Source organism: Eschrichtius robustus, chromosome 16 (genome assembly GCF_028021215.1).
Source record: "Eschrichtius robustus isolate mEscRob2 chromosome 16, mEscRob2.pri, whole genome shotgun sequence".
Classification (NCBI taxonomy): Eukaryota; Metazoa; Chordata; class Mammalia; order Artiodactyla; family Eschrichtiidae; genus Eschrichtius; species Eschrichtius robustus.
Window position 1 is genome coordinate 28,195,849 of NC_090839.1, and position 17,158 is coordinate 28,213,006.

At 51.5% G+C, this 17,158-nt stretch overlaps 1 protein-coding gene across 2 annotated transcripts; it reads left to right on the forward strand.

Annotated features, from left to right (window-relative positions):
- Positions 1-4,798: 4,798 nt before the first annotated feature.
- TRIB3 (tribbles pseudokinase 3) lies at positions 4,799-16,512 on the forward strand. 2 transcript variants are annotated; one of them, XM_068565755.1, is made up of 4 exons: positions 4,799-5,023; positions 8,451-8,741; positions 12,143-12,435; positions 15,174-16,512. In XM_068565755.1, exons 2-4 carry the CDS (start codon positions 8,451-8,453, stop codon positions 15,661-15,663), a joined length of 1,074 nt encoding a protein of 357 aa, XP_068421856.1. In that variant the 5' UTR covers positions 4,799-5,023; the 3' UTR covers positions 15,664-16,512. The 2 variants fall into 2 exon arrangements, with proteins under 2 accessions (XP_068421856.1, XP_068421857.1); XM_068565756.1 differs by having other exon boundaries at positions 4,807-5,028.
- The last annotated feature ends 646 nt before the right edge of the window (positions 16,513-17,158 follow it).

The following is a 17,158-nucleotide window of genomic DNA, read 5'->3' on the forward strand; positions in this document are numbered from 1 at the left end:
GAGTGGAGGTAGAAGCCCGGGCCCCCTGGAAATAATGTTAATCACTTATCATCAAGTGCTTACCATGTGCCAGGAACTCTTCTAAGCTCTTTACTTGTAATTAACTCATATAACTCTCCATTTAATCCAATAATAGTTCCCCATAACAGTAAGCAGTTCAGTAACCCTATCAGGAGGAATCTATCCTCAATTCCATTGATAGATGAGGGCTCTGGGTCTCAGAGTAGCTAAGTGACTTGCTCAGTGTCATCCAACTAGGACAGGCCAAGGAGGCGGTGTACCCAAAGACCACCCAGGGTTTCACCCAGACCTGGCTCCAAATCCCACTGCCTACCCCCCTCCTTAGGCAGTGATGTCACCTCTCTGAGCCCCAGTTTCCTCATCTGCCTCCAGGGATGAAAACAGCAACTTGGTGGGGAAGTTTGTGGAGGCATCAGATGATGTAAGGGAGGCACCCACACAGGGCCATGCTGGATCCATGGGCACAAGAATCACATTCTTCACTAAGAAAACCCAGGCCCACGGGCCAGAGCTGGATCACCCAACACAGCCATGCCTGCAACAGGACCACCACCGAGCTGGTGCTGTGCCCAAACACTGGCCTTCCTGCCTTTTCTGAGGCCCAGCCTGAACCAGATTCAGATGTTGAGGGATTTCTGCCGAGCCACTGGAAAACCCCAGAGACGGGGGAGGTGCCCGGTCTCCTAATAAATGCTCCCCAAGAGGAGCGCAGGTCCAGAGTTGCAACCCTTGAATCACCCACCGTTTTTCCCAAATTGATTGGCCCAAATCCATTTACCCACCTGTATTATTAGTTCCGTAATGTTTTTCTTTCAATCAGCTCATCTTTTAAAACTTAGGTAAATTCATCTAAAAGGGAAAAAAATTTAAATCACTGACCTCAAATGGAAAGCCACTATCATTTGCCATAAAGAGGAAGTAACTGTAAAATTAAATATGAGGAAAGCAAAACAAAACTCTTAAATCCTAGCTAAATCCTGTTTCTCGCTGATCTCTGCTCTCCCTTCCTTAACGTTGAGGTGTTAAGAACACAGACGCTGTTAAATGAGACTTTCTCCCCCAGTAGTTGCAGGAACTGGAAGAAAATCAAAAGGAAATACGTGTATCACAATATGATTCGATGTTATTTAATAGAGTCTTGAGACCCTAAAACCGTCTGGCATCCTACTACTGCTGTATGCAACATATTTGGGAAAACCCTGACCTAATCCAACTCTCCTCCTAGTTTACACATAAGAAAATTAAGGCTCCCAAAGAGGAGAAGACTTGCCCACAATCTCACAGGGTGAGTGGCTTCAGCCAGATCTGGAATGCAACCAGAACTCTTTCTAAGCCATCGTTTCACTTTTGTAGGGGAAAACCTAAAGATGAAAGTTTTGAGGACACCAGTGGTGGAATTTCAGGCATACAGCAGGCACCAGCAACACCTGGGTGGAGAGGAAGTTAAGCACAGCACTCCCCGGACCCCACCTCCTCTCCTCCCTCTGAGTTCCTCCCAGCATTGCTGAGGGTCCTCAGAACTACAGCAAATAGAAATGCAGCCTGCTTAGCTCAGGGACCTGGGCAGAGGGATGTTCTGAGCCTGGAAAGAAGGAAATACATGAAAGCCAAACTCTCTCTTCAGGAAAGTGCACATTTTTGCATTTAATTTGAGGGGGGAGTGTTGGTCTCCTTTTATTTTCTCACTTTTTAACAAATGCTTACACAGCATTTATTTTGTTTTTTTAAAAAAATAAATGTATTTATTTTTGGCTGCGTTGGGTCTTCGCTGCAGTGCATGTGCTTCTCATTGTGGTGGCTTCTCTTGTTGCGGAGCACGGGCTCTAGGTGTGCGAGCTTCAGTAGTTGTGGCACGTGGGCTCAGTCGTTGTGGCTCGTGCAGGCTCTAGAGCACAGGTTCAGTAGCTGTGGTGCACGGACTTAGTTGCTCTGCGGCATGTGGGATCTTCCCGGACCAGGGCTTGCACCCGTGTCCCCTGCATTGGCAGGCACATTCTTAACCACTGCACCACCACAGAAGTCCCATTAGATAGCATTTATATTCCAGGCACTTCACAAACATTGTCATTTAATCCTCATGACAAACCAATGAAGTAGATACTATTAAAATCTCCATTTTACAGATGAGGAAACTGAGGCACAGAGAGCTTAAGTAAATTACCCAAAGTCTCCCTACTCGGCAGTGGTAAGATTTGAACCCAGGAAATGTGGTTTGACTATGACATAAGGATGCTTCAGTACATTTAATCCTGAAGACTACAATGCAAGGAAGGTATAATTAATCCCATTTTATAGATGCGGAAGCTGAGGCTCAAGGCTATTTGGCATCTTCGTTGTAGACCCAACAGGCTCTTCACTTCTTTGCTATACTCGCTGGACCCTGTGCCAAGGATGTCTAGACTGGTGCTACTCCGTATGGGAGTCATTTGCTGCAGGTGGCTATTGACCATTTAAAGTGTGTCTAGGGTGACTGAGGAGCTGAATTGTTCATTTTTTTTAATTTTAATTTTAAAACAGGTAAAACATTTTCTCCATTAAACAAACCATAATTGTTTTGATACTTTAACATTCTTTATCCACTGACAATTTTACTTTAACCACTGACAATTTAGCTTCCATGCTGATTTGTGTCCAAACTAAGCGTAAAATATGTGCCAGATTTTGAAGATATTAGTATGAAAAAAAATTTAGGTTATCTCATTAACAATTTTTTACTACCTGTTGCAATTATAATATGCTATATATATATTGGATTAAATAAGCTATATTATTAAAAGTAATTTCACCTGTTTCTTTTTATGCTTCTTTAATGCGTAACTAGAAAATCTGAAACTACATATTTGGTTTTGTTATGTTCTATTGAAAAGTGCTGGTCTAGAGAATTGAGATTTGATACCCCTAACTGTGATAAGGTCCCCAAACCTGGGGTCCATGCCCAAGATACAGTTTCAGTGACCATACCCACAAGTCTTGGAGGAGGCTTCTGCGTTGCAAAGATTGTGAAATGTCCCTGGACATTGTGGCACTGGAGTCAGCTGCCCCAGGTTCAGATCTCAAATCTGCTTCATATAATAAGCTGGGTGGTCATGGGTAAGCCCCTCACCTTGACTCATCTATAGAATAGAAGTGACATTGCCCTTTTCACAGTTCCTTAAGTGCCCCAGGGCCTTTGCACTTACTCTTTCCTCCGTCTCCTCTCACATCTTTGCACTCCTCACCCCTTCTCTTCCTTAAGATCGTAGTTTAAACATCACCTTCCTGATGAGCCCTACTGAAAATAGCCAGCCCTCAGTCATATCTGATAGAGAATAAATCTATGCTATTTATTCAAGAAAATACATGACACATAATCTATTTTAAATGATCTTGGTGTATTGATTTTATTTTCCTGAGAATGGTCTGTCTCCCCACTGATTTATAAGATCCATGAGGGCAGGGATGAGTCAGTCTTGTCACTCCTGAGTTCCCAGCACTTAAAACAGGGTCTGACACAGCATGAAACAAAGTTAAGAATGTATAAGCAAACGCAGCCACAGTCTGGCTTCAGAGAGGTGCTGGGAAAACAACATCCCAGCCTTTCCTTGCCCCCTACAGCTGTGGGAGTGTCCAACTGAGTCTAGGTCCTGGTGTAGAAAATGAGCTCGTTCATCCCTCCCAGGCATGGGAATCTCCAGGGTTAAATGAGATCCCAGAACCCCCTGGTGTGCCCTGAAGGCTCTGAGACACAGGTGAGCTGGTCCCTGGAGTTCTGCAACCAAGGAAACAAAGGTGACTCCACCTGCCTCCCATCAACCTCTGCTTGGAGGAGTTATTTTTTGACACTGGTGAATTCAGACATCAAGCAAGGCCTTAAAGGGATTGGACCCCCGGGGCTGCACAGGGATGCTTCACCAAACAGCGAGTGGCACCTGGGCTTCCCACACCTGGGGTGCAAGTCCTGTTATGGGTGCCGTCCCTCTCTGAGCCTCCACTGTCTCCACTCTGTTTACTGAGCATCTACCATGTGCCATGCATTCTAAGCATTTAACGTGTGTTAACTTATTTAATCCATTTCCTGAGGTAGCACAGTGGGTCTGAACACAGTGGGTCTGGGCAGAGTTAGGGTCTGGGCACACTTAGGCAGGCCGGTTCCAGGGGACTTGCTCTTAACTACCAGGCTGCACTACCTCTATTAAATAAGTGCTGTGAAGCCCACCAGAACCCAGGCCTCCCCAGGGCACCACAATGGTACTGTTGAGCCCAGAGTCAGCTCCTAAGTCTGTGGTCTTTGCAAAGCTCCTGGGTTGCTTTCACATAGCTGGGCCTCAGGCTGCCCCTTAGTAGAATGGGGGAGAATGGAGCTTCCGGCCTGCCCAGGGTTCTCCTAAACGTTTAATAAAGCAATGGTGGGCAAGTGCTTTATTACCGCGGGGGGGGGTGGGCACCCAGAAAACTGTCACGGTTTGCTCTTTTCCTCCTCCGCCCCATCCTGAGAAAGAAGGATGTTCTTCTATTTCACAGGTGGGAAAACTGAGACCCAGAAAAGCAAAATGCTTTTTCCAGGGTGATAGGGAGAGCCAGCCACCGGCATCGCTTTGAGTCTTCGAGCACGGGGCGGGAGGGGTAGGCAGGGGGCGGGGGTGGAAACAAGACACCCCTAGGGAGCCGGGAGGGGTTCCGGGACCGCAAGCGGACCGCACGGAAGGGGTGGGGCGGGGCGCGCTCGGAGGTGACCCCGGGGGGCGGGGCTCAGGGGATGGTGCAATCCCGGGCCTGAGGGCATCAGGCGGTGGCTGATTAGCTCAGGTTTACATCACCCGGGCCGGAGCTGGAGCCCGGCGCTCGGCCTCCCCGAGACATTCGCAGCGGAAGCGGCGGCGGCTCCGCACGCGTCCGGCTGCTGGGGACCGAAGCCAGAGCCCGACCCGGAGCCGAGCTCAGCCACGGAGGAGCAGCGCGGGCCACCCGGGGGTGCCTGGGGACTCTGAGCTTGGCCGGCGCCAGGACTCCGTCGCGCGCGAGGGCAGGGTACCCGGCGGGGGCGGGAGGCTGCGGCCGGAGGGGCTGAGGGGCGGCCGGGAGCCTTGGGGCGGCTGGGGTTGCCGCGTGTCACACGTACACACACACACACACACACACACACACACATACACACAACTTTTAAGGAAACCCACGGTCCGGGGAGCGACCTGGGCTGAGTGTTCCCGCCGGGCCCAGGTGACGCGGCCCCGCAGGGCGTGGGGTCGCCGAGCGTGGCCGATCAGGCTGGCGGGAGGATGCGTACCCGCGGGGCGTGGCAGCGTGTCCCGGGGGCGGAGGGTGTGTGGTGTCCGCGTTTGTGTGAGTGTGGGGCGGGTAGGGGAGTTGTGTGGCTGGGTGCGGGGAGGTCTGTGGGGTCACTGGGGGCAGGGGGGAGCCTGTCTACCTGTGGGATGTGTCCGTGCGGACCTGCTGGGGTCCGCGTGGGCCAGTGGGGTCCGGGTGGGGCTGTGTCTCCGGGGACCTTGCGAGCTATGCGGAGGGCTGGGCACCGGGCGGCAGGTGCGGGCCGTGCGGGGACGGGGGTGCCCGTGGGCGGGGGGGGGGGGGGAGGGCGCAGGGTCAAGGGCAGCCAGGACCCGGCGCGAGGGCATGGGCCACGGGTGTGACGGGCCTGACGGCTACTGGTTTGCGAGCTGTAGGATGCGCGCGTATTCTGTTGTTGCCGACTGTGTGTGTTGTACCTGTTGATTCTGGGGCGTGGGGGCGAGGCCTCTTATCTCAGCCCAGGGGCCCAGCCTCCTTCCCTTTGCCCGCCCCTCCGAGGCCCCTCGCCGGCCCTCGGTTTCCGCTGAACCTTCTGCTCCGGGACCCCCGCCCCTCCGCCGCTTCCTCTCCTACGGCTTCCGATCCCGGCTGCCGAGGACTGGGCGAGGCCGCCCACTGCCTTCGCTGTGGGGGCGTGGGGGCGGGGTGGGCGGAGAGGTCAGACTGAGCGTGTGGCCTTGTTGGTATCCGTCCTGCAGTCGTGAGTATGATAGTTGGGAGAGCTCTGTGTGCGTGTGCGTGCACGCTTGCCGGTGGAGGGCGAGGTGTGTGTCTCTTAATGATGTGGGTGCCCCTCTCTGCCCTGTATGTGTGCCTTGGCTGGCTGGCTTGGACAGAGTGTGTTTTGGGGGGGCGTGTGTACACCCGTCTGCCCTGGGTTGTGTGAGTATGTGTGTTTGGTATGACCCGCCTTTATTCCCCTGGGGGTGTCAGGGAACAGCAAGAGGTAGAAATTAGGGGCTGCCTCCATCTTACGGCAGAGATTCTAATCTTGCCCTGCGGCCTGCAAATTCCGTTGTTCACCTATAGACTCAGTTACCCCATCTGTCCAATGGAGCTTATCCCAGGCCCGACCAGGCTCTGAGCCCTGGATAGGGCAAAAGCAGCCTGGGGTGCTGATGTGGCCATGGGAGAGCCACTCCAGGGAGTCTCAGGCTTTGCAGGGCACAAAGCATCTACACAGACAGGGATCATCTTGCTTTACTCTCTGAATAGCCAGTGCAGTAAGGAGTGTCATCCTAACCTCATCCCTGCAGAAGTTTCTGAGACTCCCAAGGGTAGCACTTCAGCATCTTCAGCTGTGAGTAATAATAATAATAATAATAATAAACCAACAGTAGTGACCATTTCCTGACACCTACCCTGCAACAGGGCCATGTTAATTTATTTGTATTTTCATTTCAACATCACAAAAATCTTATGGGCTTTGCATCCACTTTACAGATGAGGGAATGGAGGCTCAGGAATTTTGAAGAACTTGCCTAGGGCTCTCCAGCCAGGAAGGGTCTGAGCCAGGATGACATCCAGGGAATATCTGATTACAGTCACCCCCTACTGCATTCTTACCAAGATGGGATTATGGTCTTTCATTCAAGATGGGGGCTCCCTCCCTCCCAAGGCAGCCCATGCATTTGGGAGCCCATGCATTTGGCATGATTGGAGAGATTGGAGAGATCTCTCAGTCAGAGAGCTGACTCTGAGTGATGTTTCCCCCTAATCCTGCCTAGGACTGTTGGGAAGGTCTTCACCTGGCTGAAGTCTATCTCCCTCTCACACCTCATACCTGGGCCTCCTTGTTGCTCATCTGGAGCCTGGATGGGTGGTCAGACGGGTCCTGGAGAGAACCTTTCCTCCCTGACACGCCTTTGCCCTCTCCTCCACCCACCACACACACAGTGACACAGCTGTGCCCGGGGTGGGGGTGGGGAGTGCTTCCTCTGAAGTTGAATGAGTGAATCTTGGGGCTTTGAGAGACCTCCCCTCCCGGCCTCATTCTCACCTGATGGTAAAACTGAGCTGGCTGGTGGACTAACTCTGCATGTAGACAAAGTTCACATTTTAAAAAAGAAATACACTCCATCTGTTTTGAAATACTCAAGTACTAAATGAATGTGGAATCTTTATTTTAAATTATTGAAATTGAAAATTCCCTTGCCTCCCTACCAAATCCCTTCCTCTCCTGGAGTCTCTCAGGAGGCCAGAAGCTACTGTGGCCAATTTAGTCTGGGTCCTTCCAGACCTTTTCCTGTGCATTTACACACCTATATATACAAATATGCAGATACATCATATTACATGCTGGTGGGGTTTTTTACATAAATGAGATCATCTTGGGTATATTGTTCAGCAGCTAGCTTTGTTCACTTGACAATAAGTATATTCATTCCAGAACATCCATTCATATGCAAATTCAGTATACACTTCATTGATTCATCATCCTTCATCATCCCTACTCCTCCTCCCCCTCCTTCCATCCCTCCCTACCTTTCAGAGGTAATAGCTGCCTATACTACAGCACTCAACAGATACAGTGCAAAGTCTCTCTTCCTCCCTCTCACCAACCATCAAGTCCATCTCTCCACTGTACTTTTTTTTCACTTAACAGTTCACTCTGGAGATCTTTCCAATTAGCACATAAAGAATTTCCTCAGTCTTTTAAATGGCTACAACTGTTCCACATATAGAGGAATATAATGTATTTAACTAGTCTCCTAATGATGGACATTTAATTGTTTCTATCATATGGGCTGTAGGGATAACCTTGTACTTGCATCATTGCATCAGTATGTAGAGAGTTCCTGGTCTTTTTCAGAGCTGTATGGTATTCCACTGTGTGGCTGTACCATGATGTTTTAACCAGTCTTCTACTGCTGGACAACTGGGGGAATTTCCTGCTTTTTACTGTTAGACACAAGGCTCTGGTTAGCAGCCTTTCACATATTTAATTTTTTGGTAGGCATTTTAATTGGAGGATAAATTCCCAGAAGTGGGACACCCAGTCAAGGGTATACGCATTTGTCCATTTAATGCACACCGCCAAGTCACCGTTCATAAAGGCTGTGCCAGTGTATCCTCCCACCAGCAGAGGAAAAGAGGGGACACCAAGCAGCCTTACTTTAGTGCTTTTCTCCCCTTCTTTCTAGATGCGAGCCACCTCTCTGGCTGTTCCTGAGGGTGCCCCCTCTAGGAAGAAGCGGTTGGAGTTGGATGATGACCTAGACGCTGAGTGTCCCACCCAGAAACATGCTCGATGTGGGCCCCAGCCCAGGCTGCCCTCCTGCCAACTGCCCCTGAGCCCACCCCCTGCTCCAGTTCACACCCCTGCTGTGACCGCTGCCTCCAGGCTTGGGCCCTATGTTCTCCTGGAGCCTGAGGAGGGCAGCCGGACCTACCGCACCCTGCACTGCCCCACAGGCACGGAGTACATCTGCAAGGTACGTTCCCCAGGGGCCACTGTCCGCGAGCATCACAGGGGGCTCGGAAAGGATTGCCAGGGCTGAGGGACCCTTATATTAATTTAGTTCTGTTTTTATTGGAGAAGCAACCAGTGAATCCCCAGCTCTCTGTTAAGCTCCAGGCTGGGCTGAAACCGAGAGGTAAACCAGATGGTCCCAGCCCTGGGGGAATTCACAGCTTAGGCCCCATAGTATGATAAATGTTGCTGGGATGGAGCTTAGGGGCCATGAGAGCACAGAGAAGCCTCTAGTATATTCAAAGGCAGAGTCAGAAAAGGCTGAGTAGGAGTCAGCCAGGGAAAAGTGGGAGAAGGGAGTTCCAGGCAGGGGAAACAGCTATGCAGAGGCCTACAGGAGTGAGAGCATGGCACTTCAGAGAACGAAAAGGACTTCATTATGGCCGGAGTGGAGAGGGGGTGCAGACAGGGCCAGCAGATGAGAGCTGGCAGCCACTGGTTGTGAAAGCATTAGGAAGAAGCCCCCACTAGGCTGTGGGGAGCCATTTAAAGTATTTGCACAAGAGTAGGATGAGATATGATAGACATCAGAACTCCTGGGAACCTGGAGGTCATTGGGCCTACCGGTGGCCATTTTACAGATGGAAGGACTGAGGTCAAGAGAGGAGAAGGGCCATGCATAAAGCCACATGGCATCAAGCCTGGATCCTAGGGCATAGTCCAGGGTTCCTGACAGAAATCAGAGTTCTTGGCAGAATTCAGGCAACAGGCAGGGCCAAGTGACCCATACAGGACACTGCCAGGTCTCAGCTCACAAGGACAGAGATGAGAAAGCATAATCGTAGGTGTTTACTATGCACCAGGTTGATTGTCTAGTCTGCATCCCTCCTCTAATCTTCACACAGTCTATGAGGTAGTTACTATTATTGGGCCCATTCTATAGAGAGAGGACAGGCTCTGAGGTTCAGAAAGCTGTGGTTACTTGCCACATCACAAAGCCAGGAGGTGTCGGAGCTGAGATTGGGCCCAAGCAGGTTAAGCCCAGAGCCGTGGGCCCCATGCTAGGACAGGTGGTTCAGATACAAGCAGGGCAGGTTTGCTCTGGTGGGCAGGGGTAAGGAGGATAGGGAGACCCAGGTACACAGGGAGGGGTAGAAGGGGGCTGGGTCCCCTTGGGAAGGCACAGAGAGGCAGAGGGACTGAAGCTTCCATCCAACTGGGAGGAGCAGCAATGGTGGTTCCAGCTCCTGCTGATGGGGGTGCAGCGGGCAGGGCCAGATCTGGACATCACACTGGGCTCTGGGCTGCCTGATGCTGGTCCCCAGGGCTACCCCAGGTGCTCTAAGGAACCCCTGAACTCTGGGTGCCCTTCCTGCAGCACCACAGGTTTTTTTCTGTTCCCCTGGGGAGGGAGGTCCATGCTGAGAGGAACAACCATGGCAAGCTGGAGCCAGAAGCACCATGCTTTCACATGGCCCTAGATATTCAGGAACATTTAAAGAAATCTGCTGGGATGTGCCTGTTCCTATGTCCAGCGTGAACTGTGGGGGCCGACCTGCTGTTTCCACATTGCCTAGGCTTTTCTGGTCGGTGTATAGAAAGATCTACATCCTGTCTTCCTAGATTATCACCTTATTCATTAATTCAACAAACTCTCAGTGAGCACTTGTACGTGCCGTGCACCATGCACCATGTACCATGCTGTGGCTCAAAAGTAGACCAAGCTCTGCCGCCACAGTTCATGCTCGGGGTGAATAAGTAAAATATACGTCAGGTGATCTTAACTGCTATGGAGAGAAGCTAGGAGCTGGGAGAGAAGGGAGTGGGGAGGGGAGGGGGTGAAGGTGATCTTAGCTGGGAAGTCCAGAAAGACCTCTCTGAGGAGGTGACTTTGAGCAGTGACTTGCACTGGGGGAGCCAGCCCTGTGGGTATCTAGAGGAGAACATTCAGGTGGCAGGAAAAGCAAGTGCAAATGCTCAGAGGCAGGGATGCGCTTGCCCTGACTTTTAAAAAAGTCTCCGTTTTTGGATTATTGCCTCCAAGCCACCCCAACTGTTTTGTTTTGTTTTAACACATCTACTTACATTTTTTCATGGATTAAATACGTATATGCTTTATTTATTTATTTTTATTTTCTGTGTGTCATAGACAAAATAACAAGCAAAGGGTTTAAAGGCAGATAGACCAAAGTGAGTAGACTGCTCTACCACTGATTAGCTGTGTGGCTTCCAAGTCACCTTCCTCTGAACATCCTTTCAGGACTATGGCAAGGTTTCCATCTAATGTCCATAAAACCCCTAGCATCTTTCCCCACAACCTCCCCACTCTCACCACGGGCCCCACCTTCCTCCCCCACCCCATTCCAGTCATACTGGTCTTTGGCTGGGTTTCTAGAGCAGCTCAGGTTCTTTCCTGCCTCAGGGCCTTTGCACTGCCTGTGCCTCCCACCTAGAAAGTTTATCCCTTGGGCACCTCAATCATTCAGGTCACTTCCTCAGAGTCCCTTCCGGACTACACTTTCTAAAATAGGTGTCCCCTGCCAGAATACTCTTTATTCCAGCATTCCTTTGCAATTCTTATCAGAATTTGTAAGTATTTAGTTTTTTTGGCCTGTTTACTCTCTCATGTTTTGGACTATGGGCACCAGGAGGGCAGGGACCATGGCTGTCAGTCAAGTTAGCGGCCCCAGTGGCTGGTACAGGTAGGCATTCAATGCCTGCTTGTGGAATAAAGGAAAGGGTGGGTGGGCAGTGAATCCTAGAGAATGGTAGCCATATTGATGATGAGGAGAAGGATGAGTTACTTCTGCATTATCTGCCCTTTTGGACTCCCTCTGTTTGGGGGGGTTATTTTTGTTCAGGTTACCTGTTATTTTTTTATTTATTTATTTAATTTTGGCTATGGTGGGTCTTCGTTTCTGTGCGAGGGCTTTCTCTAGTTGCGGCAAGCGGGGGCCACTCTTCATCGCGGTGCGCGGGCCTCTCATTATCGTGGCCTCTCTTGTTGCAGAGCACAGGCTCCAGACACGCAGGCTCAGTAGTTGTGGCTCACGGGCCTAGTTGCTCCGCGGCATGTGGGATCTTCCCAGACCAGGGCTTGAACCCGTGTCCCCTGCATTAGCAGGCAGACTCTCAACCACTGCGCCACCAGGGAAGCCCCTGTTATTTTTAATTATCTGAGGTTTAAGGCCATATGAGCTCGCAGCTAAGAGCACAGATGATGGAGAACAGGGATTCAATCCCAGCTCTGTCCCTTGCTGGCCGTGTGGCCCTCCGCTTGGTCAGGATTGAGTGACCTGCTGCTGAAACGCTGGGGCACAAGGCCCAGCACACAGTAGTGTCTAAAGGGTTGGCTGTGACCGGCTGCAAGGCCGACCTGGGCCCCACGGGGTCCCCACCCATGTTCACACCATGCTCCCACAGGTGTACCCAGCCTGCGAGGCCCTGGCGGTGCTGGAGCCCTACTCACGGCTGCCCCACCACGGCCATGTGGCCCGGCCGGTGGAGGTCCTGACAGGCACGCGGCACCTCTATGCCTTCTTCCCGCGGCCGCATGGGGACATGCACAGCCTGGTGCGCCGCCGGCGGCGCCTCCTGGAGCCCGAGGCCGCCGCGCTCTTCCGCCAGATGGCCGCCACCCTGGCGCACTGCCACCAGCACGGGCTGGTCCTGCGCGACCTCAAGCTGCAGCGCTTCGTCTTTACTGACCCGGAGAGGTGAGCGTGGCCACGGATAAGGCCTTGACTGATGTTCTGGTCACAGTTAGATTGAGGTAATGCATTTTTGGCAAGAATACCACAGAAGCCATAGGGCCTTCTCAGCCCATCCTATCAGGAGATACGGGCTGCTGATACGGATTGCTGTGATGTTAACCTCAATCTTTGGTTAAGGTGGCTTCTGCCAAGTTTCTCCACTGGAAGTTTCCTAATTTACCATTTATAATTAATAAATACCTTGGGCAATACCTCGTAATTAATCAGTACTTTGAGGTTCTTTGGGGCTCTGCATGTAAATATCCTGTTTCTCCTTAAACTTTCACCCACTAATTTCAGCCACCATCCATTCTGCCTGTAGCAGTTATTCCTAGGATGTTTGCCTAAGGGTGGTTTTCTATTTTCTTTTACATTCTATACTAAAATGAACATGCTTTTAGTAAGAAGTAGAATGTAAATTTTATAATGATTTTTAAGCTAATACACAGCTTCAAATAATTTTGAGTTTAGGGTGAGTACAACACCCCCAGACCACCACCCAGAAGTGAGAAAAGTACTTTCTTCCCTTTTCAAGGCAATAGTTTGAGAAGCACCATCAGAAGAGGGATGGTGGAATCAGGCAAACCTGGGTTCAAATTCTGGTTCTACTTTTTATTTTTATTTTATTTTTTAAAATTTATTTTTATATTTATTTTTGGCTGTGTTGGGTCTTTGTTTCTGTGCGAGGGCTTTCTCTAGTTGAGGCAAGCGGGGGCCACTCTTCATCGCAGTGCGCAGGCCTCTATCGCGGCCTCTCTTGTTGCGGAGCACAGCCTCCAGACGCGCAGGCTCAGTAGTTGTGGCTCACGGGCCCAGTTGCTCCGCGGCATGTGGGATCTTCCCAGACCAGGGCTCGAACCCGTGTGCCCTGCATTGGCAGGCAGATTCTCAACCACTGCGCCACCAGGGAAGCCTGGTTCTACTTTTTAACTTGCAATTTGTCCTTGAGCAATGGCTTCACCTGCCTGAACCTTGTCTTCCTTATCTGAAAAATGGGCCAATAATGTTAACACCTCAGCCCACCCCTTGTGCAGCGATTCACAGGACTAGTCAGCGTTTTCAGACAGGCACCCAAGAAGTGGTGCCATGGGAACAAGATTAGTAGCAGTGGTAATAGTATGCTTCCTATTAAAGTAGTCTAGAGTGCTCTGTGGGAGTTATTTATTTATTTATAATTAATTAATTAATTTATTTTTGGCTGTGTTGGGTCTCTGTTGCTGCACGCGGGCTTTCTCTAGTTGTGGCTAGCGGGGGCTACTATTTGTTGCGGTGCGCGGGCTTCTCATTGCGGTGGCTTCTCTTGTTGCCAAGCACAGGCTCTAGGCGCGTGGGCTTCAGTAGTTGTGGCGCGTGGGCTTCAGTAGTTGTGGCACGTGGGCTCAGTAGTTGTGGCTCACGGGCTCTAGAGCGCAAGCTCAGTAGTTACGGCGCACGGGCTTAGTTGCTCCGCAGCATGTGGGATCATCCCAGACCAGGGCTCGAACCCATGTCCCCTGCACTGGCAGGCGGATTCTTAACCACGGGGCCACCAGGGAAGCCCCGTGGGAGTTATTTAAAGCAGAAGTTGCAAATGGTGGTCTACATACACTTTTTATTTTTGGCCCAAATTCCTGTTCGTTTGTGTTTTTAATTAAAATTGCTTGCGGGAATCCGCTGATGGTCCAGTGGTTGGGACTCTAGGCTTCCACTGCGGGGGCCCCGAGTTCGATCCCTGGTCAGGGAACTGGGATCCCACAGGCCATGCGGCACGGCCAAAAAAATAATAAAAAATAAAGGGACTTCCCTGGTGGTCCAGTGGTTAAGACTCCACGCTCCCAATGCCGGGGGGCCCCGTTCGATCCCTGGTCAGGGAACTAAGATCCCACATACCTCAACTAAGCCCGCACACCGCAAATACTGGGCCCGTGCCACAACTAGAGAGCCCGTGCACCACAATAAAGACCCAGTGCAGCCAAAATTAATTAATTAATTTAAAAAATAAATAAAATTGGTTGCTAACTTTTTAAAAGCTGGGATTGTTTTCATTAAAATGTGATCTCTGACTTCTCTTGTGGAAAAGGGGACCATGGAGCCACCCTGGGAACTACATAAGCAGCTCATAGGGCTGGCTCTGGGCTGGAGAGAGCCAGGATTCAATCCCAGCCCTGCTCCCCGTGGCTGCAATATGGCCTCTTCCTCATCGGTTGTATGAGGGTGAAATGACATACACCAGGTAGAAGCTTAGCCCAGGGTCATGTTCGCAGTGGACACTCCAAATATTGACTGTAATGTTGTCAGTGGTGCCCTTTTTAGGCAGGGTATGTGCTGAGATAGTTGGCACAGTCCCCACTTCCTACTTCTAATTTTGTTACCTGCCTAGACCCTAAGTTTGCATCTGGTTTAATAGAGGCTTAATGCCCTCAGCCACCTGAGTACGCACCTCCCCACACCGGGCCCCCGCCCCAGAGACAGGCGGGAAATGTGTTCCTCTCAGAGTCCTAGTTCAAATTTAATTGCTCTGTGACCTTAAGACATGACTTAATCTCTCTGAGCCTAGACTTCCTCATCTGTAATACGGGATTAATCATCCAGCCTCACAGGACCGGCATATGTCTGGCAAATGCCAGCGGGCACTTGGGAAATGGGTGCCATTAAGTGTGACAATGTGGGGTGGTGGCGTGGGGGGTCCCACTATCTGACCCCCCGTCTCTCCCCCTGCACAGGACAAAGCTGGTGCTGGAGAACCTGGAGGATGCCTGTGTGCTGACCGGGCCTGACGACTCCTTGTGGGACAAGCACGCGTGCCCAGCCTATGTGGGCCCCGAGATCCTCAGTTCCCGGCCATCCTACTCCGGCAAGGCAGCAGACGTCTGGAGCCTGGGTGTGGCACTCTTCACCATGCTGGCTGGCCACTACCCCTTCCAGGATTCAGAGCCTGCCCTGCTCTTTGGCAAGATCCGCCGTGGGGCCTTCGCCCTGCCCGAGGGCCTCTCGGCCCCGGCCCGCTGCCTGGTCCGCTGCCTCCTCCGAAGGGAGCCAGCTGAGCGGCTCACGGCCTCAGGCATCCTGCTGCACCCTTGGCTGCGGGAGAATGTGATCCCTACACCCCCCTCGCGATCCAGCCTCTGCGAGGCTGACCAGGTGGTCCCAGAAGGGCTGGGGCTGGAGGAGGCGGAGGAGGAGGGAGAGAGAGATGTGGGTCTCTACGGCTAACGCCACCCTACTGGACTCTCAGCCTCAGACTGCCAGTTGAGGCTGGGGTATCTCTAAGCTCTCTCCTGCCTCTTTGAACTGAGCCGAGCCTTAAGTGCCTTCTGGGAGGAAGAGAGGAGGAGGTGTGTGTGGAGCGTGCTGGTTGCACACAGCTGTGCACAGGAGCTCGTGCCTCACCGAGTCCTCGGGAGCTCGCTGTGCCAAGCCCCGCTCCCAGTGCTGGGAACACAGCAGTGATCGACAGAGACAGAAGTCCTGCTCACAGAGTTGACAACACTTTCCATGCCCACCGGGCAGTGTCTACACTGAGCGCCCACAGTGCAGGTATCGGCATCCACTCATGCTGATGCCCAGGTACTTCTGACATGGGACAGTCCCTTTCACAAACAACCCAGCTGCCTTTGTATCTTGCACCTTTTCAGAGAAAGGGAAGCATCCCTGTGCCAAGGGCTCCAGGCCTCTCCCCTGTAACTCAGGACTCTAGAGCCCAGACCGTGCTGGGAATTGTGCTCCCAGCAGCTCTGTCCTCTTGGTCAAGGGCTTCTCCATCCAGGCCTGAGCCAAGGATTTGGGCTGGAAGATCAAGAGTGCAAATGGTGAGGCTGGTCCTCATCTAACTCAAAAGAGTAGTTTGGAGTGAAGGGCCAGGCCTGTCCACCTCAGTGGCCCCTGACCTGAGCACCAGAGTTGGGTGCCAGGATCAGGCAGGTTCTGTCCCCTGGCCTCCTGAAAAGTCCCAAGCTCTGTTCTGGGGACACTTGGGGTCCAGGACCCTATATCAACACTGTGGGTTTTCGATGCCATGAGTATATGTTTTTATCTCGTGCCTAATAAAGGAATTACGAAGTACTGTCATTTCTCCTGGTTATTTCATCCATCTTCTCCCCATCTCTTATGAGTTTTCCCTGCCTCCAAACCAGCCCCAGGGTGAAAGGCCAGAGGCCTTGTGTGTCAATCTCAGCTGAGTGGTTCATGAGAACAGAAGACCCAGTAGGTCTTCCCTCATTCCCTCTGTTCCTTCTGGATGTCTTGGTGTCGCAGGATACTTTTTGGCTGCATGTAACTGAAACCGTGAGTTAAAGTGGCTTTAAAAAGAAGAAAACGTATTTCACACAAAGCAAGAGGTCCACAGGCGGGGAGTGGGCTTCAGGGCTGGTTGATTTGGCTCTCAGAGCTGTTAGCAAGGACCTGTCTCCCTAGGCTCATTCTGTCTCTTTGCTCTGTTGTCCCAGGTAACTGCTGGCACAACGGCTACAGCAGTACCAGGTGTCACATAAGAGAGATCCACGACCAGAGGAAGAAGGAGGGTGGCATGGTAGTACTTGAGAACTCAGTACTCTGGAGTCAGGCTATCTGGAATTAAATCCTGGCTCCAACACTCACTAGCTGTTTGACCCTCGGCAAGTTTCTTAATCACGCTATACCTCAGATTCTTAATCTGTAAAATGAGGGATAATAATACCTAACTCAAGAGAATCAAATGGGTTATTTTAGC